Raw genomic sequence first — 24,835 nt, 5'->3', positions numbered from 1 at the left:
GCCATGGGAAAAATATATGTAGATGTAGATTTAGGTATGTAGATACAGATATACTTCAACTCTTAACAGTGTTATTTCTAGTTGTTCAATGAATAAAAGAACTTCAAAACAGTCAGAAAATAATTAACGAAATAGCAAGAGTAAGTCTTTACCTATTCATAAATCCTATAAATATAAATGGATTAAATTATTATAGAACATCTTAATGGATTTTAAAAACCAAGATCCAACTATAAGGTCCATACGAGAGACTCATTTTAGGAAACACATAGACTAAAGTCAAGGGATGGAGTAGGTATTCTATGCAAAACTCCGTGAAGACAAAATTGCTAGTTTGTCTTTCTACACAAAGACCAGTAGAGCCAATCTGGTCATTTAAATATGAAATCTATATAAAACTCTAGTTCTAAATAGCAAGTATAAAATTTAACTCCAATAAACAAGAAGAGTTACATAATTTGTTGGGCTCAGCCAAAAATAAAAATGCAGTATCTTCACTCAAAAATTATTAAAAATTTCAAGATGTTGGAGTTCCCGTCGTGGCGCAGTGGTTAACGAATCTGACCAGGAACCATGAGGTTGCGGGTTTGGTCCCTGCCCTTGCTCAGTGGGTTAATGATCCGGCGTTGCCGTGAGCTGTGGTGTAGGTTGCAGACGCGGCTTGGATCCCGCGTTGCTGTGGCTCTAGCGTAGGCCAGTGGCTACAGCTCTGATTAGACCCCTAGCCTGGGAACCTCCATATGCTGCGGGAGCGGCCCAAAGAAATAGCAAAAAGACAAAAAAAAAAAAAAATTTCAAGATGTTGAAAACAAAACATTAAATCAAGCTAGGGGCCCTGTTAACAAAGGGTCTTGTGCCACCGCACAGGTGACATGCCCATGAAGCATGCCTTGTAATAAAAGAACATTTTTAAGACAACGTCATTTTGAATTAAGGAACAAAATAATTTGAAAGTAAGACTTCAAAGATATAAAACATGAAATAGGAAAATCTTTGATCCTGACATCATCAAAATAATAGATCTCTAGACAACTGAGGAATCTGTAGATGAGATAAGTGGGTTTTGGAAGAATACTGCTGTAATATCTAGAACTAGAAAGGCTCAATTTGAATCCTATTTTCACAATTTTTTGAAAGATAAGGTAATTTAATCATGACGATAATTGATAATATGTGGCTATACACCCAATTTAGTGTATTGTACATGTTGAATATATACAACTATTTTCTTCAATGGTTCCTCAATAGAGTTAGGAGGGAGGAGCAAAATTTACTTAAATTCTCTGAGCCTCATTTTTCTTGAGGTAAAGTAGGAATGATTTTAATAATTCATTCACTGGGTGCTTGAAAGAAGTAATAAACTAATAAATCTAAAGAACCCAGAACAATAATTTACAAAATCAGCATCGAATAATTGTTATTTGTATTATATTCATAGCATATTCCGTAACAAGAAATTATTCATGGGATGGATATATAATGAACTTTTGCAAAGCCAAAGGAATGAACCTCAATAGAAAGATGGACAAAGTACATGGCATTTATAACTAATTAGAAAGCTTAGACGCAAACTATTGCCTTTGGAATGGATAAACAATGAAATCCTGCTGTATGGCACTGGGAATGATGTCTAATCACTTACGATGGAGCATGATAATGTGAGAAAAAACAATGTATACATGTACGTGTAACTGGGTCACCTTGCTATATAGCAGAAAATTGACAGAACACTGTAAACCAGCTGTAATGGAAAAAATAAAAATCAATGTAAATGAAAAAAAAAAGAAAGCTTAGATAGATATCAGATAGCATATATATATTCCTTGGATGGAGCAGATAAAATAATTTGCCTCAAGGATATGGCAAGAACTGAAGATACACATTGGAGAGACCAGCCTCATACTCATGGAGAGAAATGTGAGCTTTAGGATCCCAAACTTAGAAAACAATTTAGTGTTATCACCAGCAGTGAAGAATCAGATTTGGAAAGAACAAAAGCAATACAACTTCTCCCTATCCCTCTTCTTTGTTTTCCATAGAACCACATTAATAAATGAGTGGAAGAGTAAACATCTTTTTGTATGGATCAATGGTATGTGATTGGCCCTCATTCCTTAACTGTCTTTGCCCAATTTCTTTCCCTTTTACAAAAAAAAAGAGTTTTTCTGGGGACATTCCCAAGATGAGAAAGTGTAACCTTTCAATCCTGTCACAGGAAATGAAAGGTAATTTTTTCATCATTTATTTATATACGTATTTATTCTACTGTACAGCATGGTGACACAGTTACATGTATACATTCTTTTTTCTCATATTACATGTTCCATCGTAAGTGACTAGACAAGAGTTCCCAGTGCTAAACAGCAGGATCCCATTGTTCATCCAACCTGAAGGCAACATTCTGTAACTATTTCCCCAAGCTCCCAGTCCCTCCAACTCCATCCCTTTCCCGCGTGGCAACCACAAGTCTCTTCTCCAAGTCCACATTTTCTTTCCTGTGGAAAGGTTCCTTTGTGCCATATATTATTTTCCAGATATAGTAAGTCATAAAAAGTAGGTAAGTAAGTCATAAAAAGAAAGCCAAATACAATATAATACCATATGAAAGGTAATTACACTAAGAAAACATAAGGTTAATGACAACTGTACTGCCCATGGTACTGAAACTAAGAAAGAAACATATTAGGGGGGAAAAAAACATAAGAAAAATGGAAGGAAAAAAAAAAGGAACTCAAGATAGGAGTTCCCCATGGAACATTCTCTTATACTGCAGATATAGGAAGGGATCTTGTTTATTCTTACAATAATCTTCTCAAACCCAGGGGACATGCTCTCTCAAGATTTGCACGTCGAGAGATCTGTGGCTCATAAAAGACAGGCAGAATTTCAGAAAGAATTGGCTGGGGAAGATGAAGAGCTTATGCTGCAACCCCAATACAAGCTATCACTTCAAAGAGTTTTCTACTATCTACTTTTCAAATAGTTTTCTACTATTTAATTTTCATGAGTATAAACCTGAAAACATTCCTTAGCTGTGACGTTGACCACTCAATCAGGTATGAGGATGAAACGGGAGACAAGCTGGGAAGTTACTCATATTCTCCGTCATCTTGCTAGCATTAAAGTTAAATGCCCAGGACTTAGCGCTGGTTCTCTATTTTACGATGAACTCCTCATTGTGCTTCTACATTATGAAATCTCTTTCCTGCCTACATTTTTATTGCCATTCCTCTAGATAATCTCCAAAGTAAATACGTAATCTCTAAATATTCACATTGCAGTGAAATAAATCATTTAGTACAGGAAATCTGATTGCTAGTTGCTTTCAATGTTAGGAAAAGGTTTTTCCCCCAAGTGAATTTTTGATACACTTTTGTGCTGTGGGACAGTGAACAAAAAAAAGTATCTCAAACATTTATGTCTTAAACAGGAGTAATAAATTTTAACACTATACAAAATATACACTGCTATCCAAGAAAGATTCTCTGAATTCCTTGAAGCCAGCCTTTTACACAGGTGGAAAAGAATCTAAATAGTTTCTCAAATTTTTCTCTAGCGATACAGCCTAGAATCCCCTGGGATCCACAGGTATGTTCCCTAGTTCACATCTTTTGCTCTCGTCACATCAAATCTTTTTCTTCTCCTTTCACGGATTTCCCAAATTTTGAATGATTCCCTCTTATTAGGAAGCACACCAATGTCTGCATATCGATTCAGATTTCTTTACAGCCCTTATTTTCCTCCAATTGTCTCTTCTTAAGTAAAAACCCTTCAGATGGTTTCGTACTAGGTCAAGAGACAGTGGTGAAGTGAAGTGGGTTAAAATTTACCCTCTGTTAGTGCTGACTTAGGACAAGAACAGGCAACTTGTATCAGAAAGTACAGGTTCGCAGTCACATCAGATGGTAGGATGGCAACAGGCTCTGAATCCCTGGGAGAAACAAAAATACTATGATAAATCTAATAAAAAAGAAAAGGTAGGTGAGTAACAGCTCATAACCAACACATAACCTTTGCATTTTATAAGCTAACGGTCCACATCCTGTAAAACCTTTGTGCTGGGACTATTTATAACCAGAATTCTCTCCCTCAAAATATTGTCGTCCAGGAGGGAAGATCCTCAGCCAGAGGACTCTAATTTCCAGCAGAGATAGCATTCCATATACTCTTCTGTCTTTGCTTTTAAGTGATGCCCAATCAAACATCAGTCACTGAATTTCTTCTCCTCGGAGTGACAGACATCCAAGAACTGCAGCCTTTGCTCTTCGTGCTTTTCCTCGCAGTTTACCTGGTCATCGTGGCTGGGAATGGAGCCATCCTGATGGTTGTCATCTCTGAGCCAAGACTCCATTCTCCTATGTATTTCTTCCTGGGAAACCTGTCCTGTCTAGATATCTGCTACTCCACAGTGACACTGCCAAAGATGCTGGGGAACTTCCTCTCCTCACACAAAGCAATTTCTTTCTGGGGATGCATAAGCCAGCTTCACTTCTTCCACTTCCTGGGCAGCACAGAGGCCATGTTATTGGCCGTGATGGCTTTTGACCGCTTTGTGGCTATCTGCAAACCACTTCGTTACACTCTTATCATGAATCCTTGGGTCTGTACTCAAATGGCTGCCACTGTCTGGATCATTGGTTTTTTCCATGCCCTGATGCACTCCATAATGACCTCTCGCTTACACTTCTGTGGTTCCAACCATATCCATCACTTCTTCTGTGATATTAAGCCTTTGCTCAAGCTGGCCTGTGGGAACACTGAGCTTAACCAGTGGCTGCTCAACACTGTCACGGGGACCATTGCCATGGGTCCATTCTTTCTGACACTTCTCTCTTATTTCTACATTATCATCCATCTTTTCTTCAAGACCCATTCTTGTAGCATGCTTCATAAAGCACTGTCCACTTGTGCCTCCCACTTCATGGTAGTTGTTCTTCTCTATGCTCCTGTTATTTTCACTTATATTCGTCCTGCCTCAAGTAGCTCCATGGACCAGGACTGGATCATTGCCATTATGTACAGTGTGGTCACTCCTGTACTAAACCCACTGATCTATACCTTGAGGAACAAAGAGGTAAAGGGGGCCTTGAAGAGGGTGTTCAGAAATGGGCTTTAACTTTAAGAGATCTAGAGAACCCTTCTGAGCATAAATAAACAGGTAATAAAATGTTGTGATGTGAAATTGCATTGCTTCTCAAATCATTTACCATATATATAACAGACAAAACTGGATTTAGAAAAAATAAATAGGAAAATCCAGTCTAGTTGTGTTAACAATGCATTCCTAGGTAATGTAGGGAAACTTGAACAACTGATACACTATCCATGGAATCTTAATATTGAATTTTTGTGAGAGATATCAGTTGATAAAGTTGATTTTTTATTTATTCCTTTGTATTCTTGAATGAAATCAAATATAGAAATTTGCCTGTGTCACCCACACCTTGTGTAGTTAGATAGTACTCAGTCCTGTTTAACTTTCCTGTAAGTTAACATTATAATGTGAGCAATAAAATTATTAGTTGTTATATTTTTTTTTCTTTCTTTTTTTTTATTTTCCCACTGTACAGCAAGGGGGTCAGGTTATCCTTACATGTATACATTACAATTACATTTTTTCCCCCATAGCTGTTATATTTTAAAGATTTGAATTTAAAGCCATGGTTACTCAAATGGAAACGTAAATGTTAAAAGTATGACTTAAAAGATAGTCTTTAAGTAATTCATTTCTTTTTCTCCAAGCGGGAAGGTAAGTAAATAAAACAAATAATGTTGTGAGTACTAATTAACAGAGATAAAGAAACCAATAGTTTATCTAGAAAGTTTTGTGAACGCTGATTCCAAAGCTGTTTTATAAGTCAACTGGATAAACTGTCAAAGATTATTGTAGAATACTATTAAAAGTTGAGGCAACTTGAAAAAAAAAATCTCAAGAATACATTTCTACTTCAATGGCATATTATTTTCCCTTAATTTTTGGCCGTGGAAAAGTATGTTTCAAAAATCTATTTATTTATTTAGTTTTTCTATTTCTATACTTATTTTCACAGATTATAATATGATGCAATATGATGTAACACCAGTGAAATATGAAGTGTACTCTTCTGGCCCTACTAAAGTGAAATCTCATTAACTCCTAATTAACACCCTTGTTAATTACCTAGCACTCTTAAAGTTCAAGCCTTAAGAGTAAAAACCACATCCTTGAATAAAGCCTGCTCTAGGACCTGCCTGAACACAGACTAAAGCCAAAGCCCTAACTATAACCACTAGGAAGAGAGAATTTGGAAGAGAGTGACAGACACCTTGGGCTTTCCACAAATCCATACTACCAAGGCATAAAACCAACCTTACTCAAGTTCAAGAATGATATTCCATGAGTTGAAATGTCTGCTAGGAGTTCCTACTGGGGCTCCATAAGTTAAGAACCCAACACTGTATCCATGAGGATGCAGGTTCAATCCCTGGCCTTGTTCAGTTGGTTAAGGATCCTGCATTGGCTCAAGCTGCAGCGTAGGTCACAGATGTGGCTCAGATCCCATGTTGCTGTGACTGTGGCATAGGCCTGCAGCTGTGGCTCTGATTCAACCCCTAGCCCAGGAACCTCCATTTGCTGTGGATGTAGCCATAAAAAGATCCCCCCCCCAAAAAAAAAGGAGAGAAAGAAAAAGGAAATGTTTGCTAGAACAAAAAATCAATTTCTTCTAAAGAAGATAATAATAGGATCCAGAGTTTCTACAATGATCTGTAGTCATTCAAAAAATTATTAGTCATACAAATACATGAGAAAATCTGATCAATATTCAAAAGAAAAGGAGGTCAATAAAAACTGGACTTGATGTGGCCCAGATGTAGAAATCTACAAAGATTTTACAATAGCCACAAATATACTCAAAATATTAAAAGAAAATGTGTTCTAAGAATTAAGTCATTTAGGCATTAATCATCAACTTTCCTCAATGAAGCTAAAAACATCAGGTGAAAGGCTGATTGAGAACTGCATACTACAGACTTATGCCATGTGAATCCTCTAGCCATTAATATAAATAGCATCACTAAAAATGGGACAACCAAATATTGTGTGCCTCACGAGAAACTGCAGTAGAAGTAACATAGCAACTTTGGGATATTCTGCTAAAATGCTAACCATGGTCCAATTAGGCTTCTATCTTTTTTTTTTTTTTTTTTTTTTTTTTTGCTTTTTAGGGCCACACCCATGACATATGGAAGTTCCCAGGCCAGGGGTCGAATCAGAACTACAACTGCCAGCCTACACCACAGCCACAGCAACACAGGATCCAAGCCATGTCTGCAATCTGCACCACATCTCACAGCAATACCAGATCCCCGACCCACTGAGCGAGGCCAGGGATTGAAACCACATCTTCATGAATACTAGTCGGATTTGTTTTCACTGTGCCACAAAAGGAACTCCCTAAGCTTCTATCTTAATATCAGTTTTATAGTGTAAGTGCCTGATAATTAGCTTGTTTGATTATAATGTAAGTGCCTGATATTAAGCTTGTGATTGCCTAGGCATCTATTTCAAACACATTTATCTCAAATAAACATATGGTCAACTACAAAACTAGATAAAAAGCCAGGTCTCCCCACCCATGAAGTTCCCCTTTTTAGAAAGTCTTTAGTAACCTAAATTGACTGACTACTTGAGTGACCCTGCTTTTCCCTTCTCATGCTTTAATTCCGGCTCTTATGTTTTATATTCACCAATAAAGAATGAACCCATTAAACTCCAGGCACCCCACTCATAGCCCCAATAAAGGCAGGGCCCCAAGTCCATGCTCTCTCTCTCTCTGCCAAAGACATCTCTGTGTGGTCCCAGGTCATGTATTCTCTAAGACCTTTGAGTAATAAATCTTATTTTTTCAAAGTTCCCTGATGATTATTGCTAAGGTGCATCTTGCAGTCATAATAAGATCCACAAGGTCAGCCCGGCCACAACAATGGCTCTGGCCAGGGAAATATCTGTGGAGGCCCACCACAAGCTGTACAGGCCCAGGTAAGCACCCCAGGCATTCTTAGTTGGTGGTGTTACTACACCGTCAATAGGCTGAGACTGACACCAAACAATTATACATAAAATACAAGATATACAGCAACACGGATGGACCTTAGAGATTATCATACTAGGTGAAGTAAGTCAGACAGTAAAAGACAAACATCATATAATATCAGTTATATGTGGAAACTTTTAAAAAGTTACAAATGAACTTATCTGCCAAACAGAAACAGACTCAGAGACTTTGCGAACAAACCTATGGTTACCAAAGGGGACAGTTACAGGGGAGGGATGGACTGGGGATTTGGGACTATATGGAATGACTGGCCAACAGGCAACTTCCATATAGCACAGAGAACTCCACCCAAAATTCTGTGATAAGCTATATGGAAAAAGAATCTGAAAAAGAATGGATATGTGTGTGTGTATATATATATAACTGAATCACTTTGTTGTTTGGCAGAAGTGACCACAACACTGTAAATCACCTATACTTCAAAAAACTTTAAAAGTGAAAAAAACGTGAAAGAAAAAAGGAAAATACAAGATATAAGAATATAAGTCAAAATCATAAATAAGCAGTATGTCTAATTTAGAATATGGAATATTCTACAGGGCAGATAACCAGATTTTTCCAATAAGCCAAAGCCATGAAAAAAAAAGGGAGAAGAACCTGTTGAAATAAGGGACTATTAATAGATGCAAACTATTGCCTTTGGAATGGATCAGCAATGAGATCCTGCTGTACAGCACTGGGAACTATATCTAGTAACTTATGAAGGAGCTCGATAATGTGAGAAAAAAGAATGTGTGTGTGTGTGTGTGTGTGTGTGTGTGTGTGTGTGTGTGTGAGTGACTGGGTCACCTTGCTGTGCAGTGGAAAATTGACAGAACACTGTCAACTAGCTATAATGGAAAAAAAAATCATTAGAACAAAAAAAAAAAGAATTTACTTAAAGATAGAGAAAATTTGAACATGCCTGTGTATTAGATGACATTAAGGAAATATGTATTAAGTATTATAATGTCAGGGTCAGCATGTTTCTTTCTTTAAATGCCTTTGTCAGAAAGCATACTGAATACAGTCAAACACCACCAAGGCGAGGGGCACTGACCTTCTGAGCAGCTGAATATCCACCTATAACAGAACTGGTCCTCCATATACCCAGTTCCTCTGTACAGATGAGGTTCCCCATTCATGGATTCAACCAACTGCTAATCCTGTACCGCTGTAGTATTTACTACTGAAAAACATCTGGGGAGTTCCCTTCAGTGGTTAACAATCCATGAGGACGCAGGTTTGATGCCTGGCCTTGTTAAGGATTCAGCATTGCCATGAGCTAGATCGAAGATGTGGCTCGGACCCCACATGGCTATGGCTGTGGCTGTGGCATAGGCCAGCAGCTGTAGCTTCACTTCAACCCCTTGCCTGGGAATTTTCATATGTCGCACGTGCAACACTAAAAAAAGCAAAAAAAGAAAAGAAGGAAAGGAAAGGAAAGGAAAAGAAAAGAAAAGACATCCGTGTATAAGTGGACCTGCACAGTTCATATCCATGTTGTTCAAAGATCAACTGTATTTGCATGTGGTGTACACACATACTCGGCTTACACAACATGTACTTACACAACATCTGAAATTTGCTCTAACATTTTCCAGAAAAAAAAAAAAAAAGAGCTCTAGGCAGTTGAAATAGGATTGGCAAAGGTTGCTATTAAAGCTAGATGATGGCTCCCTGGGGAATCACTATAATGTTCCATCTACTTTGGTGTATGTTTGAAATTTTCTACAATAAACAGTTATAAATAAGAAATTAAAGTGTATCCAGCTTTAAAATTTTTATTATTGCTTAGCCTTTATTTCATAATCATAAACTTAACTTTACAGTCCAGCTAAACTTGGAGAAGGATAAGGAAAATATGGAACCCAAAGAACTGCAGTGAATGTACAAAGATTATAGGCTGTTTCAAGCAGATGAAAGTGAAGGGGTGCTCTCCTGGGCTACAGAAGGAATGGGCTGACAGTTAAGATAAAACACACAAGTCAAATTTATTAGATCTGTCCACAGTCAGTAATGGTGATCTTCTTGCTACTCTTGCCATTCCTGGCCCCAAAACACTCCATAGCTTCCAAAATATTTGTGACCTCTTTCACTTTGCCAAAGATCACATGCTTGCCATCCAACCACTCAGTCTTAGCCATGCAGGTGAAGAACTGAGAACCGTTTGTATTGGGGCCAGCACTTGCCATGGACGAGATGCTGGGACTCATGCTCCAGGATGACATTCTCATCATCAAATTTCTCCTGAGGAAGTTCCCATCATGGCTCCGTGGTAACGAACCCAACTAGTATCCATGAGGATGTGGGTTCCATCCCTGGCCTCCCTCAGTGGGTTAAGGATCCGGCATTGCTGTGAGCTATGGTGTAGGTCACAGATGTGGCTGGGATCCCACGTTACTCTGGCTGTGGAGTAAGCCAGCAGCTGTAGCTGTGATTTGACGTCTAGCCTGGGAACTTCCGTATGCTGCAGGTATGGCCCTAAAAAGACCAAAAAAAAAATTTCTCCCCAAAGATGGACTTGCCACCAGTGCCATTATGATGTGTGAAGTCACCAAACCACCCTGGCACATAAATCCTGGAATTATCCTGTGGAACCTTTATAAAGCAGGAAACTTTAAAACCAAATCCTTTCTCCCCAGTGCTCAGAGCACAAAAGCTTTCTGCTGTTTTTGGAACTTCATCTGCAAAGAGCTCCAAGGAGACACGGCCCAAGGGCTCATTGCCAAGGGTGATGTCAAAGAACGCGGTGGGGCCAACCAAGGCTGGCTGGCACAGGAGGCTCCTGGACGGCAGCGTGCAAGGCCCAGCTTTAAATTTTTAAAAAATATGCATATCCTTAGACCTGGCAATTCAACTCCTAAGAATTTATTGTACGAAAATCTGGATGTGATCTGTATTTGAATGGTGAAAGAATTGAACACAACTAAAAATTTCCTCAATAGAAGATTATTTTTAAAAATCATGTTTAGCTAGACTAAAAAGCTCAGAATAAATAAGTAGGTATTTGTCAAAATAAAAAGATGTTCAAGACCCAGCAGTCAATTAAAAACCAGATTACAAACTTCCATGATTCAACTTATTATACATATATATTATATATTTAATATATATAAGTTGTCAGTAGTTCTAAGGTGTTTTGTTTTGTTTTGTTTGTCTTTTTAGGGCTGCACCCATGGCATATGGAGGTTCCCAGGCTCGGGGTCAAATCAGAGGTGTAGCCACTGGCCTACGCCACAGCCACAGCAATGCCAGATCCAAGCTGCGTCTGCAACCTACACCACAGCTCACAGCAACGCCAGTTCCTTAACCCACTGAGCAAGGCCAGGGGTACAAACTGCATCCTCATGGATACTAATTGGATTCATTTCCACTAAGCCATGACAGGAACTCCCTAAGTTTATTTCATGTTGCCATTTATGTATACCTATTTTATATTAAATAATCAGTCTATTTTATAAAGAAATAATAAAAGTTAAAAGCAAATTTCAAAGTTAGCACTTGAAAATTATTTCTCTACCATACTCATTTTCAGTATGAGTGGGACAACTATAAAACTTTTCACAGAGAGAAATGTCAGAATAGAACAAAGCTAGTCCTCCCCAACCAATCCTGGAAGGTGTGCCAATAGAGACATCCAAAGTCCAAATAAAATCTTTACCACCATCCTTCAATTGTTTCAGTTTGCTTAAGCCTCCGGAGTGCCTGATGAACTTCCCTATTCCTCAGAGTGTAAATCACAGGATTGAAGAGCGGGGTGACCACAGTGTAGAGCAGGGCAAAGACCTTGGAGAGGAGCTGGGAGTGGACAGCGGAGGGTGCAATGTACAAGACCATGAGAGTGCCATAGAACGTGGACACTACAGCTAGGTGGGAGGAGCACGTGGAGAAGGCCTTCCACCTTCTGGCCCCAGGGAACTCTCAGCACGGCCACCACAATCCAGGCATAAGATGTCAGAATCAGTCCAAAGGGAACAGTGAGGCAGACCACAGAGAGAATGAATGTTGTCATACGGGCTATGCTGGGATCTGAGCAGGCCAGGCTCATCAAAGACATGAAGTCACAGTAAAAGTGGTCAATGTGGTTGGGGCCACAGAACCTCAGCTGGGCCATCAGGGCCACAACCAATCCATCTACCATGAAGCCAGAGAGCCAGGCTATGAGCACCAACCCCAGGCACCATCTGGGCCCCATCAGGAGCGGGTAGCGGAGAGGGTAGCAGATTGCCAGGTAGCGATCATATGCCATGACAGCCAGCAGGAAGCATTCAGCTGTGGCTAGAGAACCAAAAATAAAGAACTGGAGCAAGCAAGCAGCCACAGAGATGGCGGCCTCCTGCAAGAAGCCCTCCAGCATTTTTGGCACCACTGTGGATGTATAGAGGATCTCTAGGAAGGACAGATTAGCCAGGAAGAAATACATGGGTGTGTGGAGCTTCTGAGACCTAACCACTGCCACAATGATTAGCATGTTCCCTATGATGATGGAGGTGTAGACAAGAGTGAACACAGTAAAGAAGAGGAGATGTAAGTCGGCTATGTCATAGAAACCAAGAAGGACAAATTCAGTAATAGTTCGGTTTCCTATGGAGACAGTTTCCATGTGCATCAGCCACGTTTCTGCTTGGAAGTGATTAAGGGAGAAATTTTAGTGCATCTTTGTATCTTCTACACCAAGCCTGAGATAAGTAGAGCTAAAATGGAAGAGATGAAAATGAGTCTCCAAAACAAGAATCATTAACACAAGTCCCTATCTGTCCCCCTTTTTAGCGGCTTACTCCTTTTTCAACTCCTATCCTTCCCTACATTCCTTCACTGTGCATATTCTTCAAGACTCAAGAGATTTTTATCCAAACTTATAATTTCAGTCTTCAGAGACCTTTAAGCCAATTCAGTCTAATATTATTATGATACAGTAAACTCACCTTTCCAATTTGTATAACCAGCCATATGTCTGGTTATACAAATTCATATGTCCCATCATCAGCTCAAAATCAGCACGATCAACAACAACCTCTTTTACCTTCCCTGACAACAACCAGCTCCAATGTGAGTGGTTTGAAAATTCTGCCTGATACTCAAGCTTGCTGTATTATAGTCCTCCTTATGGTAACACTGTCTCTCATTCCTCATACCCCAATCAGTGAAATCTTATCAACTTGTTTGATTATAATGTAAGGGCCTGATATTAAGCTTGTGATTGCCTGGGCATCTATTTCAAACACATTTATCTCAAATAAACATATGGTCAACTAGACAAAAAGCTGTTGGGAGGGGGAGGGAGTGGGAGGGATCAGGAGCTTGGGCTTATCAGACACAACTTAGAATAGATTTACAAGGAGATCCTGCTGAATAGCATTGAGAACTATGTCTAGATACTCATGTTGCAACAGAAGAAAGGGTGGGGGAAAAAATGTAATTGTAATGTATACATGTAAGGATAACCTGACCCCCTTGCTGTACAGTGGGAAAATTAAAAAAAAAAAAAAAAGCTGTTGCTTGGAAAATTCTTATGTTCCCTCTTCACTCTTCCACCATTCATCTCACAACCTCTTTATGACTATCTCAGCACAACTGCCTTCAGTGCAAACTTCCCGTCTCTAGACCGCCCTCTCCCTCATCAATAGCATCTTCTTCAAATACCAGTTTCGTCAAATCATTCAAAATTGTATAGTACAAATGTGATAAGTAATAATGTTGAGTGAGGAAAGTGTGGTGCTGTGAGGGCAGAAAGATCAAACCCAGACTGGAAGGTGGAGGAAAGGGGGAAGGTGTGTGAAATAAGGTCAGAGAAGGCTCCCGGGGGAAGAAATTGTAGGCGGTTCTGAGGGACAGAGAAGAGTTGACCAGGGAGTTCCCGTTGTGGCGCAGCGGAAACGAATCCGACTAGGAACCATGAGGTTGCAGGTTTGATCCCTGGCCTTGCTCAGTGGGTTAAGGATCCAGCATTGCCATGAGCTGTGGTGTAGGTCACAGACAGGGCTCGGATCCCATGTTGCTGTGGCTGTGGTATAGACCAGCAGCTACAGCTCCGATTCGACCCCTAGGCTGGGAACCTCCATATGCCACAGAAGCAGCACTAGAAAAAAGGCAAAAAGACAAAAAAATTTAAAAAAGAAAGAAAGAAAGAAAGAGTTGACCAGGCAAGGGACAGGAAAGTGGGCATCGCATTCCAGGCAGGAGAGACACAACTGTAAGTAAAGATGTGTACTGAGTTGTCGAAGAGCTAAAAATGGGTCTGAGTACCTGCAAGGAAGATCTCATATGCTATACAAAGCAATGTGTATCTGTGTGTTATATTAAAAACAATGAGCAGTGTTCTCTGATGACCTAGCGGTTAAGGATCTGGCCTTGTCATTGCAGTCATGCAGGTTCAATCCCTGGTCCCGGAACTTCTGCACGCTCCAGGCATGCCCCCACCAAAAAAAAAAAAAAAACCGAAAACAAAAGCAATGAGAACACAACAAATGATTGGAAACAGAGGAGAAAGTTAAAGGAAAAATGCAGATGTGTGTGTGTGTGTCTGTTTTGTGTGTGTGTGTGTGTGGTATCACAGAATCTGCTACCAGAGTTTGTGAAAGTGTGTTACAGTTGCCATCTCCACTATAAGACTGTTTTGGGGACTATTTTAAAAGTTCATGCATATGAAAACTATTGTCAAGTCATAACATCATCTTGGCTTTTCAGACCACCACCACATCCCCTCTTCTATTTTTTTTTTTTTCTTTTTGGCTGTGCCTGCATGTGGAAGAAGTTCCCAGGCCAGAGATTGAACCTGTACTACAGCAATGACCCAAGCCATAGCAGTGACAATGCCAGATACTTAACGCTCTGTGCCACCAGAGAACTCCTCCCCACTCTATTTTTCAAGGATTGGGGAAGTGGGGAGAAAGAGGAAGGTAAAAAGAAGGCATTAGGATGTGAGGAGAATAGATGAATGGGAAGGACGTAGCAACAGCCACGATCAGGGGTTAAGTGGCCATCACTCCCTTACAAAGGACAATCATGAAAAAGGAAGACTCCAAGGAACGCAGGATGAGTCTGAAATCAAAATGAAAATCACTGTACTGACTGTACGGACTGGTAGGGAAATGAAAATAGTGCAAAATATCTATTTTCTGAAAAGCAACCAATTACAGGCACAACTTTATAAAAGGTAAAAGTCATAGTGTGGAGCCCTCAATGTTATCACCATTTCTGCAAAAGAAATTCAAAGAACATTCCAAGAAAAAATATTTGAAGAAGTATATACCAAATTATCCACTTTTATTTACCTTTGAAAAACGAGAGAAAAATTACTCTCATATACTTTGCAGTGTCTGCTAAACAGGTTCATTTTACAAACAGAAACAGTAAATAAACTGTAATTTAGTTTGACATTTTAATCACCTCTCTTCAATGCTCTTGGGCATTTACTCTATAATAAAGCAGAAAGATACACTAATGAAATTTTTAAAGAGAACAGCATGAGTTTAAGTGTATCCCACAAGTTTTGTTATCCTGCAACGAAGTAAGAAGATAAATTCCCACCATGTAAAAAACAAAAACAAAAACAATGGTTATGAGGGTGTCCTACTCCATAACATACTCCAACTAAAACTATTCTCATGAATATCTACTGTTCATCTTCAGGAGAGAGGAAAGAAATGAAATAAGCTGGGATGCAGCAAGAAGGATTCAAAATCCACTTCTTAAAGGCTCAATGGAAGATGTTACAACACTAGGATTCCAGAGAAAGACCGTGAGATTTTTTTTTTGTCCTTTTTTAAGTGAGATTTCTTTGAATTCCTTTGAAAAAAGAGCATTTTTTACTGTCTGGGCTAGATGAAATGTAGTTAAACTGATGAGAGGAGAAAACGCCCTAAAGACCAATTCTTTAGCTTTTTTAATAAGATCTGTGAACTAAGCTGTGAACAATTATACAAAAATAGGAAACTCACCTGAAATAGCACTTCTAAAGAGAAAAAAAAACTGTGAAGAGCAGGCTATGTACTAAGATTTGCTGAAGACTTCAGAATATTGAAGTTTCCCACCTTCAACTCCCCCATCCTTGACCTCATCGTGGGATAATGTAGGACATTGAATAGAAATGTCACATTTGGTTCCCTCATCTCCCCAGTCTCTATCTCCTTTTCTAGCTCCTAGGTTCTTCTGGCTTCTCACTGTAGGTCCTTCCCTTTATCACAAAGAAGGGATGACAATTGCCAAGAAGGGAGAGGCCCCTGAGTACCAATTACAGATTGACTGGAGAGCAGCCTTAAATGAAAAAGCAATATCAGCCCCCTGAGATACTTGTCTTTTTCCAGAGGAGCTTCCTCAATTATTGGCTTGACCAAAAGTGGAGCAGAAACCAAGAGTCATATGGGAACTCACCCTTCCATCCCCACGGGGGCTAATGCTCTGCACCAAGCATCCCATCCCCCAATTCCCAGTCTCTTCCCCGGAACTCATCACAAAATTCTCCTAAGTTCTCAGCAGCAACCCTAAACCATTACCCCCATAGTGATCCTCCCAGAAGACTACTCTCAGCCCTCTCTCCCCACCCTCCAGCTTTCAGACCCTCTCACCATCCCAGAAAACTATTTCAATTGAGGCAGCCCTTACTACCAGGGTTTTATATGGATTTTCAAAGCCCTGCCAATAGTAGGTCTGCTTTAAGGAGAAGGAAGCTGGCATGTTATTACAAAGTAACATCCAAATGGTTAAGGACATTTCAATATCCTACATGTTCAAATGCCTGCCTGACAGCTTGTCTCCCACTGTTCCGTTCTGAGAATTCTCCACAGAAATCAGGCTGATCTATTGACTTCTCATCCTCAGCAATGTGTTCAGTCATGTCATTGTCTTTCTGAGTCAGACCCTTACTTCAGACCCACTTTCTTTCTAACAGACCAATTCCATTTGGAAAAGAAAGCACACGTTCTCATGGATCCCCCCATGCCACCAGTCTATTTCACAAACCAAAGCCCAGGAAGTGTATTTGGTTATTAATTCCCTGGTTCCCTTCCTTGCATCTTGGGAAACTTGCATCCAAGGAGAAGTCTTTAACAATAGCATTTCATGAACCTAACTTGAAATACTATTCTAAGCCCTACTTCCCAAAGCTTCTTGAAGATTAGCAATTTATTTTTCACAAAGGAGATAGTATTCTATCCAGCAAGATTCTACTAAGACGATCGTGGTCTTTCATGGTTTCTATCAAAGATTCCTGCATTTAGCTTTCTTCTTCACTAGACTACAAGCTACAAATAAGTAATATCCAGGGCAAGTAGTATATCCTATTCATCTTTGTTGCCCAAGTACACTGTAATTGTTTCATAAATGGTTAGTGAAAGAATGAAGAAAAATGCATGATGGATGAACAAACGGGAAAAAAAAGAGCATTTGATTCGTAATTTCTGATTTCTGAAAATGCATTAAACAACGTCAACTGGCAAGAAAACACCGAAGATCACAACAGCAGAGAAGATTAGAATAGAGTCGATCCTCATTATTTGTGGATTTAATATTTGTGATGTCATCTCTTTGTAACCCCCAAATCAATTCTTGCAGCACTTCCCCAGTTATGTGTGGACATTAATGTGAGCAGATGGCAAAAAAAAAAAAAAAAAAAAAAAAAAAATCATGTGATGGATGTGTTCCCCGCTGAGGTTGAACAAAATGAAACTCTGCCCTCTTGTTTCAGCTCTCATACTGTAAACAACTGTCCTTTTCATGGCATACTCAGTGCCACGTATCTCATATTTTGAGTTGGGTGGGAGCTTTTGGTGATTTCTCTGTTTAAAATGGTCCCCAAGTGCAATGCTCAAGTGCTAATTTCCTTGGTGCAAAAATATGATGTGTGTTTCAGAGAAAATACATGAGTTAAATAGGATTTTTCAGTCATGAGTTACAGTACTATTGGCTGTGAATTCAGCGTTAATGAATGAACAAAATATATACTTTTTAAAAAGTGTCTTTAAGCAGAAACACACTTAAAACCAGGTTATATGTTGATCGGCTGACAAAAATGTGACCAGAAGCTTACACATATAACTCTGAATTTCACCCAAAACAAGACGAAGAATTTGATATCTTCCATTTTGTGGTTCACTGCAACTTTATAGAAAGAATATAACTACTGCAAATAACAAGAATCAGCTCTATCTCAATTTAAAAATGAGAAATATGAGGAGTTCCCATCCCGGCTCAGCGAAAACAAATATGACTAGCATCCATGAGGACGCAAGTTCGATCCCTGTCCTCGCTCAGTGGGTTAAGGATGTGGTGTTGCCATGAGCTGTGGTGTAGGTCACAGATGCAGCTGAGATCACGAGTTGCTGTGGCTGTGGCGTAGGCCAGCAGCTACAGCCCCGGTTCGACCCCTAGCCTGGGAACCTCCATATGCCACTGGTGCGGCCCTAAAATAAAAAAGAGAGACAAAAAAAAGAGAGAGAAATGTGAGCCTCAGGAAAGTGAAATGACTTGTACAGAGATTTAAACTAGGTCAGTCATATAACCAAGATCAAACCCTGACCAGTTCACTGCTCCTCTGCTATATATTCAGTTCCTAGGATGTAATAAGAAAAGAAGAAACACACAAGGGAAAAGAGGAGGAGGAAAAGGCATCAGACAGGTTTTTGGAGACCTTCCAGTCTCAAAACAGTTTGGTCCTAAAGCAGCTCTCCAGTTGGTGACTTGAAAGGATTATCTTCAAAGTGAAAAAAAAAAATAGCATATTCATTGGAATGATAGTTGTCCAGACTTGATGGGACTCTTCTTCTGTCACAAACTCTGTGCTGGGAGAACTTCCTCAAGACCACATTAGTGAACTCAGGAAAATTGCTGCTATCTTTCCTGTGTCTTACCTAACTCTCTTTACACCCACGGAAGAAGGCCTTCCTTAAAGTCTGGAAAAAAAAAAATTCTGTGCTCAACATCAGCTGACGTGGGCACTGGTTACAATTCCTATTACTAATGGTCATTAGTGACTGAACCGGCCCCTGTGTGGGGACTGACCTTCTTCAGTGGCTGTAGATTGACAAATATGACATTTTAAGGACTTCTAGAACCCAAAGCCTCGGAGCTGACATTTCAGAGAGCAAGAGAGTAAACTTGGCCCCCACCAGCCTGCTCCCTACATAGGTGGGCAGATGTGGTCCCTGTACAGAGAACTGCCTGCTCTAGCAGGGCTTTTTTTTTTTTTTTTTTTTTTTTTTTGTCTTTTTGCTATTTCTTGGGCCGCTCCTGCGGCATATGGAGGTTCCCAGGCTAGGGGTGTAATCGGAGCTGTAGCCTCCGGCCGATACCAGAGCCACAGCAACGCGGGATCCGAGCCGCATCTGCAACCTACACCACAGCTCATGGCAACGCCGGATCGTTAACCCACTGAGCAAGGGCAGGGATCGAACCCGCAACCTCATGGTTCCCAGTCGGATTCGTTAACCACTGCGCCACGACGGGAACTCCTGGCAGGGCTTTTTGACCCTAAGGGAACAGTGTGGCTGCTGCGCTCCTGACACCAATCATCTCTGTGAGTCACCTCTATGGGCCTGGGTCTTAGGGACTTCAGTTCCCCAAGGGGAAGAGACTCATACCAACAACATTTCCCTTCCCAGGGCAACCACCTCAGAGCCCAGAGGCTCAAAATCTGAAAAATAAACTGAGGGATGCTTCTGAAGATCCCTTGGTCTCCTAGAGACCCGACACCCTAGGGAAGATATGCTTCTGAAAAGGAGGGTAAGAAGACATGGGGAGCCCCTCTTCAAAACCATCTTCCTCCATTGGGCTTTCTTATTGTTTTTCCTAAGACAAAAGCTACACCCTTCCTCTTTATCCCACAGTGCCAACTGATGCATCATTCTGGTCCTCTTTCCCATCACTGGTGAGTGCCATCTACTTCTGCCCTGATGCCTAAGGTAATGAGAGTCTTTGATCATGTAAAAAAAGATCAGGAATGGAAAGGTGGAGTGTAATTAATGATAATGAGCCAGACTTGCCCTTTTATAGGTCTGGATTGAGTTGCAGTATCCCTATTTTAAAAAGAAAGAAAAGGTGTGGGGGAAGGGAAGGAAGGGAGGGAGGGAGAGTGGGAGAGATCTAAACTCAGGAAAGTCAGGATAGAATATACCAAAAGTAACCTGGAGCTTCACAAAACAGAAGAATCTCCCCACCCCTCTAGAATCAGAGAATAAATGCCTGGAGTGATGGATGAGGAAAAGAATCTCTATCAGCTGCTGGCATAGGGAGAGAGATGGAGAAGGAGGAGTACCTCGAGCTGTTCATTTCTGAATTTTGCTCCTACAGCTTCTCAGAGAAAGCTGATCTTTACCTGAAATTTTTAAGGACTGACTCAACTTTGTCCACAACTCCACAAAGGGAAATGACACAATAAATGGCTCTATCTCAGTGATATCTTAAAATTTATTTTCAATAAAATTAAACTTTTGCCTGCTTTAAAACTAAATAATAAATGAAGGTAGAAAATGAAAAGTACTTATAGTAGTTTGACATTTTTCAAGAGTCCTTATAGTTAGGATTAGAGATGATTTGTCCAAATTTCAGAAGGAAATTTGGCTCAGAAAATTAAGTGAATTCTGTAAAATGAGCAAATGAGAGATGATGAATGTCATTTCTTAATTACTAGCCCAAATTCTAGGCCAAAGTATTGTGATGCAAGCAGCTATAACCATAGCCTCGTGTTGGAGAATGGACAAAGTGAGAGAAAGGGAACTACTGCTTATTTGACAGCAAGATTTATGGAAGCATAGAGAGTCTAGTTTACTCTCTCTACAGTGTCTCACTCACCTCTATCCTGGAAAACAAAATAAAATGAAGAATATCATGGATTTATACAGGGAAAATAAAAAAAATATTTCAAACCCCAATTCCAGGATACAAAAGTAAAATATAAGCATGCCCCCATCAGTTCTGTTGTTCAGAATCCAGCATAGATGAGAAGAGATGAGATTGTTCCTTGCAGAAAAGAGAATGCCAAGAACTTGCTAACCTGAGCTCCTCCAGAAAGCTGTATAAATGCCCTGAAATAGCAACTGGAGGAAATGGGGTTGGAGGCAGATAAAGTTCATGCAACAAAAGCTGGTGATCAAGAAATGAGAAAGTCGCAGTACAGATTTTCAAGTTTATTATTATCAGCCACCTATACTTTTTTATTTACTCAAAGTGAAAGAGGAATGGACGATATAAATGCTTACAGTTCTCTCCATCCATAGAGTTCTCTATGTGAGTGAGCTCTGTATATATAGCTGAGTTTTCATTTCTTCACCATAAAACTACCTGGCGTCCCCACTTTCATGGCTACTCGATTCACTGACCAGCGATATCGTAAAGGTTTGTGGATAGACAGAAGTAGAAAAAATTTAAATGGAAGGAAAGTGGAAGTGTTAATGTGCTAATCCATCTCTGGCTTCCTGGTCCCGCTGCAGGCTGAGAACATAGATGTGCGAAAGGATATAGTATCTTGTGAGAGACGGATGCCGAATCCAGAGTCCTACTGGAAAGATAAAGTCATTCACAAGAGAATTAAATACAAGGCTGCACACCAGCAGGTGGACCTGGAAACTAAAAAATCCAAAGCCTTTAGCTTCCCTGTTACCACACACACAGCTGCACCCTCCTCCCTGGGCTGCAGTGCACTCCTGGTAGATGAGGTTACTGGATAAGAATTTTCAGGTTCAACTGCCATTCTGCTGAACTACGGCCCTCTCAGCAATAGGAACTCAGGACTAGTTCACCAGTCACTGGACTAGAACATTTGGCTAAGGCTTCATAAATAAAAATGAATGGTTCTATTTTACGAAACACAGAGGAGGATGCCAGGTGTGAGCAAAGGCACTGAGGCAGGAAGGAACCTAGGATTTCAGAGCAAAATAAGGAAAGCCAGAGTTCCCATCGTGGCTCAGTGGTTAATGAATCTGACTAAGAACAATGAGGTTGCAGGTTCGATCCCTGGCTTTGCTCGGTGGGTTAAGGATCTGACGCTGTCGTAAGCTGTGGTGTAGGTCACAGACTGGGCTCGGATCTGGTGTTGCTGTGACTCTGGCATAGGCCGGCAGCAACAGCTCTGATTTGACCCCTAGCCTGGGAACCTCCATGTGCTTCGGGTGTGGCCCTAGAAAAGACAAAAAGACAGGGAAAAAAAAAAAAAAGGAAAGCTGCCTAAAACAGCCCCCAACCACCCAAGCATTAGTCTCTAAATGTTAAATGTGTATCAGTGACTGATGATATACCTATACATACACACATACATACACAGTTTATGAAGGAGTCTTAAAGTATGGATTGCAAATGTGCAATGGTTTTATTTTTATGGTTACTGCTGTAAACTGTACTCTGCTCACTCCCGCCCTTTCCGCTGGGTAGCCAACCTCCTAATAACTTTGAGTCGGATTCCTTAATTTGTCAGTCATGTTTAGTTTTCAGTGTTCTCTGGTTATTAAGACTGGTTATTTTTCCTTTGCCTCTATTAAGGTAAAGTTTTGCACACAAAGTTCTGTTTATTTTTATTTCAATCACATTTTTATATCAACACTACTTTTAAAATAACCCCAGCCAACAGCCAGTCCTGCATTTTGTCAAGTAGCCTGGAATAAAAGGGAAAGTCTAGTCTGCCCACAAGACCCCCAATCTCCCCTGCCACTACTTTTTCTGGGATCAGGGAGGTGATGAAAAAGAGGAACAATATGCTGGTAATGTTGCATCCTCTTCTTGGTTGGAAGTAACTTCTGCTCTAGCTCTTTGTGTGACTAATTTAAACAGGGGTGAGTAGCCTTGGCCACCCACTCAGCTTCATCTTGCAAGGTGACTCTCAGCTGGTGGCCTCATACTAAATTCCCGATGCCCAAAACTCTTCGCCCAGTGATCCAGTATGACCCCCAAATCATCTGCCCTGATTCTGGAGCCTGTACCCACATCTTCCTACCGCTGAGAAATCACTAATTCAAGCAAGATGGGTCTGTCCTTCTCTGGTTGAGCCCTCAGCCCAAGCCTCCTTCCCTAACTCTGTGGGTAGCATCTGCTGGTCTGTGAGCATCCAGCTAGGAAATCAGAAGTCAGTCTTCCTTTCTCTACAGGCATCCCTTTTCCTTCAGGGAAGAAGACTATTAGAAGTCAGAGATGGGGATATACCCTGTCTGTCCAAGCAGGCCCCGTCTCACCTGCTACAGTGACCCAGCCCTTCCTCCTAGCCCTCCCCTTACTGGTGGCTGTAGGGAACTCCTCACAGTTTTCATTTCATACCTCCTGCTCTTTGTGGTTTCAAGTGTGCATTTTTCTGTGTATGTGTGTGTGTGTGTGCATCTGTGTGTATAAATACATGAATGAAAATAAAATAGTCATGCTCGCTTGGGCAGCACGTACACTAAAACTGGAACAAATACAGAAAGGATTAGCATGGCCCCTGCACAAGGATGACATGCAAATTCAGAGGCATTCCATATTTTTTGGTAGATGCAAACTATTACATTTAGAATTGATAAGCAATAAAGTCCTTCTGTATAGCACAGGAAACTATATCCAATTACTTGTGATAGAACATTATAGAAGATAATGAGAAAAAGAATGTATATATATATATATATATATATATGCATAACTGGGTCACTTTGCTATACAGCAGAAATTGACATAACATTGTAAATCAACCATAATAAAAAATTAATAAATAAAAATTTCTTAAAAAGAAAATAAATCTGTGCTGTTTAAAGACAAAACACACACACATACACACACAAAACTTACCATCATGGCGCAGCAGAAATGAATCTAACTAGGAACCATGAGGTTTCGGGTTTGATCCCTGGCCTTGCTCAGTGGGTTAAGGATCTGGCATTGCTGTGAGCTGTGGTGTGGGTCGCAGACACGGCTCAGATGTGGCATTGCTGTGGCTCTGGCGTAAGCCGGCAGCAACAGCTTCGGGATTAGACCCCTAGCCTGGGAATCTCCATATGCCACGGACGCAGCCCTAGAAAAGATAAATACATACATACATACAAAATAGTTCATAAGTAACACTCCAATATAAATAATGTTTATCACTGAATGGAAAATATACATACGACTTTTATTTTCTTAATACCTGTCAATTTTTGCTACTTTTTCTCTACTAACAATGTATTTCTAACATGAAGATAAATATTTTAATAGCAAAACAAGACCACCTCATGACATTAAAATGTATTTATTATAAAGAGCTTGGTGACACAAAAAGTCAGGAGTTTCCGTTGTGGCTCAATGGGTTAAGAACCTGACACAGTGTCTGTGGGGATGCAGGTTTAATCTCTGGCCTTGCTCATTGGGTTAAGGATCGAGCGTTGCCCCAAGCTGCAGCATACAGATGTGGCTAGGATCCAGTTTTGCTATGGCTGCAGCCTAGGCCAGCATACTCTGATTCGACCCCTAGACTGGGAACTTCCATGTGCCACAGGTATAGCTGTAAAAAGAAAAAAAAACAAAAAATAACAAGTCACTGGTGGAGTTCCCTATGGCTCAGCAGGTTAGGGATCAAGGATTGTCACTGCGTGGCTCTGGTTACAGCTGTGGCCCAGGAACTTCCAAGTGCCACGGGTGCAGACAAAAAAAAAAAAAAAATCACAGGTAATCTGATATCTTGGGAATATATAGCAGATCATACTGAATATTAGACTTTGCATCATACCTTTATATTGTGTCAAAACAATTTCTCATGTATTTTAATGTATAGTGTATTAACCTTACTCCTAATGATGTATATATTTGACATTTCTATTTTTAGAGCACTT

The 24,835-nt window shown here is 40.3% G+C and overlaps 2 protein-coding genes and 1 pseudogene across 2 annotated transcripts; 1 reads left to right on the top strand and 2 right to left on the bottom strand.

The window, feature by feature from the left end:
* Positions 1-3,986: 3,986 nt before the first annotated feature.
* LOC100152893 (olfactory receptor 12D2) lies at positions 3,987-5,572 on the top strand. The gene has a single exon (XM_021081282.1). The coding sequence runs from the start codon at positions 4,190-4,192 to the stop codon at positions 5,114-5,116; it is 927 nt and encodes a 308-aa protein (XP_020936941.1). The 5' UTR covers positions 3,987-4,189; the 3' UTR covers positions 5,117-5,572.
* Positions 5,573-9,985: 4,413 nt separating this feature from the next.
* Positions 9,986-10,805, bottom strand: LOC110258121 (annotated as a pseudogene).
* Positions 10,806-11,735: 930 nt separating this feature from the next.
* LOC100517349 (olfactory receptor 11A1) lies at positions 11,736-13,235 on the bottom strand. The gene is given in 2 exon segments (XM_013977580.2): positions 11,736-11,991; positions 11,993-13,235. Coding segments are annotated over 2 exon segments (951 nt in total). The 5' UTR covers positions 12,688-13,235.
* Between the last annotated feature and the right edge of the window lie 11,600 nt (positions 13,236-24,835).

Source organism: Sus scrofa, unplaced genomic scaffold (assembly GCF_000003025.6).
Source record: "Sus scrofa isolate TJ Tabasco breed Duroc unplaced genomic scaffold, Sscrofa11.1 Contig127, whole genome shotgun sequence".
NCBI lineage: Eukaryota > Metazoa > Chordata > Mammalia > Artiodactyla > Suidae > Sus > Sus scrofa.
Note: the sequence above shows the minus strand (reverse complement) of the source record. Positions and strands in the feature narration are given on the sequence as shown.